Source organism: Galeopterus variegatus, unplaced genomic scaffold (assembly GCF_000696425.1).
Source record: "Galeopterus variegatus unplaced genomic scaffold, G_variegatus-3.0.2 Scaffold17563, whole genome shotgun sequence".
Classification (NCBI taxonomy): domain Eukaryota; kingdom Metazoa; phylum Chordata; class Mammalia; order Dermoptera; family Cynocephalidae; genus Galeopterus; species Galeopterus variegatus.
In genome coordinates this window covers 9,421-12,041 of record NW_007743674.1, presented here as the reverse complement: position 1 = coordinate 12,041, position 2,621 = coordinate 9,421, and the positions used below count along the sequence as shown (strand labels likewise).

The 2,621-nt window shown below is 40.4% G+C and overlaps 1 protein-coding gene across 1 annotated transcript; it reads right to left on the bottom strand.

The window, feature by feature from the left end:
* Window positions 1-417: 417 nt before the first annotated feature.
* LOC103582719 (olfactory receptor 1361-like) lies at window positions 418-1,350 on the bottom strand. The gene has a single exon (XM_008564237.1). It carries the CDS (start codon window positions 1,348-1,350, stop codon window positions 418-420), a length of 933 nt encoding a protein of 310 aa, XP_008562459.1.
* Window positions 1,351-2,621: the final 1,271 nt, after the last annotated feature.

The following is a 2,621-nucleotide window of genomic DNA, read 5'->3' as shown; positions in this document are numbered from 1 at the left end:
CCTTTGTATTTAATTCTACCAGACGCTATCCCATATTCTCGGGCTAGAAGTGTCTTCTATATTTCCTTTATAACTTGAGCTAAGCAAAAATTTAGATGTTCATTTTCATGTTATATGCATACACATCTCCCACATGTGGACTTCTGTTAGGCACCCAGCAAAAATGAACAAGAACCATTTTGACAGTGGGTAGTAAACTGCTTGGAGCATGGGCCCTTTATGAAGATGACTAGAGGTTACTGATATCACTAGTTCCCTCCCTGTCCTCAGATATCAACCTGTATTTCAGAATGTAAACACAAAAACAAAGAAGTCTCAGATTCAGGGAAGCTACAGGGATTGGGCTCTCAGGAGACTAATTTTCAACCCTCAGCTCTACGTCTAGGAGTCAGGACCCTAAGGTCCTGAGAAAGAATGCTAGGATGTTTTTATTCTGAGTAGTTTCTCCAGTGCCCCTTTCATATCCTTGTTTCTGATGCTGTAGATGAAGGGGTTCAACATGGGAGTCACCACCGTGTACATTACTGAGAAGACTCTGTCCTTCCCATCTGATTGGGATGATGGAGTACATAAATAGACCCCAATAGCTGTGCTGTAGAACAGACAGACCACAGAGAGGTGGGAGGTGCAGTTGGAGAAGGCCTTTTGCTTACCATTTGGGGCATCAATTCTCAGGACAGTCAATGCAATGTAAAAATAAGACGTGAGGATGCAGACAAAGGGTCCAATCAGCAATGTTCCTGCCACAAGGGTGAGCACCAGGTCATTGACATAGGTACTGGTACAGGCCAGCTTCAGGAGTGGGACCAGATCACAGAAGAAGTGGGGGATGGTATTGGGACCACAGAAGGAAAGCCTGGTCACTAGGAGGGTGTGCACTAGGGCATGGAAGATAGTGATTACCCATGACCCTGCCACCAGCAAGACACAGCGTTGGGAGTTCATGGTCATGGCATAACGAAGGGGGTGGTTTATGGCCACATAGCGGTCAAGTGCCATCACAGCCAGGAGAAAGTTGTCCAGATCTGCAAATAGGCCAAAGAAGTAGAGTTGTGTCAGACATGCACTATAAGAAATTAGTTTAATTCCTGAGCTAATATTATCTAGCATCTTGGGAATTATTGTAGAGATGAAGCCAATATCAGAAAATGACAGATTGGCCAGGAAGAAGTACATGGGGGTGTGGAGGTGCAGGTCAGAGCCAATGGCCAGGATGATGAGCAGGTTCCCCAACACAGTGACCAGGTACATGCCCAAGAAGAGCCAAAACAGGAGAAGCTGCTGCTCCGGGTGCTTAGAGAAGCCCATGAGAAGAAATTCAGAGATGCTGGTCTGGTTTCTTCTGTCCATGTCTGGAATTCTGTGTGAAATAAATTTTATTATAGCATAAATAGCAAAAAAGTAAAATAATGCTATGTTGAAAGTACTTCAAACTCTTGTTAAAAAATTCTGTGGTTTAAACAATTCTGTTTTAGCAAAGCTTGCATTTATAATTGTGCATGTTAAAAAAAGACAGTTTGGATCAGATCATTTGTAAAGTTATACATGGCTGTCAGTGCTTGATCAGTTATCCAAGCCTCCTTCAAACTATTTCAGTGTCTGCATGATACACAGGTCAGGCACCAGGTAAAAGTGTGCTATTGATCGTACATATCCTATCAGTATACACTAATGTTTAACACTTAGTAAGAATATAATTAAGTAAATAAGATGTTTCTAATAAGTAGAAAGGTAAAATACCAGAAGTGTGTATATGTATAATTCCATTTTAGTAAAAAAAAAATAAATAAATGCTTGTATATGAGTAAGAACCTGTCTGAAAGAATCCACACCTAAGGTTGACAGTGTTTACTTCTGCGGAGTGAGTGTGGGTTGATGGGTGCTGGATATCAACTTCTGCATAACTTAAATTTTTACCAGCATGCATTATTTTTGTAATTAAAAGATTATTTTTAAGTGTGACGGAATTAACTCAAGTTATAATCCAGAAGACATCCTGGAAATTTTGGGATACCCAGAGTTCTGACAAGTTAACCAGGGTGTCATCTCTAAAATATAGCTCTGAGGAGTAAACAGAACAAAAACCAAATGACTTTGACCCTGTGTGAAGAAAAACCTATGTATATGTATCAAAACATTAGATTGTAGCCCTAACTATGTATAATTACAACATGTAAGTTAACATTTAAAAATGTTATAGAGCAAGAAAATTTTTAAAAATTATAGTCTACTCTATTTGGGCCCTTTTTAATGTTTCCAACTTTCCCTAAGAAAAGCTATAGCAAATGCATAAAATACTGCTCCAATTTCTCCCAGCGTGGCCGGGAATTACTTGTGCTTTTCCTCTGACAACCTTGATGCTCGTCACTTACAGGTGCTTCTCCGTCCAGTTTGGCTCCTCTTCTTCTGGCTCCTTGGATTTAAAAGCCTAAGTTTTAGATGGTCTGTTTCAGCCCCTGAGCCCTTCTTTGCTCTAAGATGGCCTTTTACATTTATGTATCAGATGAATGTATTTCAAATCTAAATAGAAGGTGTCAAATATCTAGTTTGCCCTCCAAAGCCACACCTTAGTTTGTCTCTGGCTCTGCTCAGACAAGAGGATGTCCTGATTTGGGACTTGC

Bases quoted from the DNA above. Each gene is read 5' to 3' on its own strand.
- LOC103582719 (XM_008564237.1), bottom strand. From the start codon at position 1,350: ATGGACAGAAGAAACCAGACCAGCATCTCTGAATTTCTTCTCATGGGC.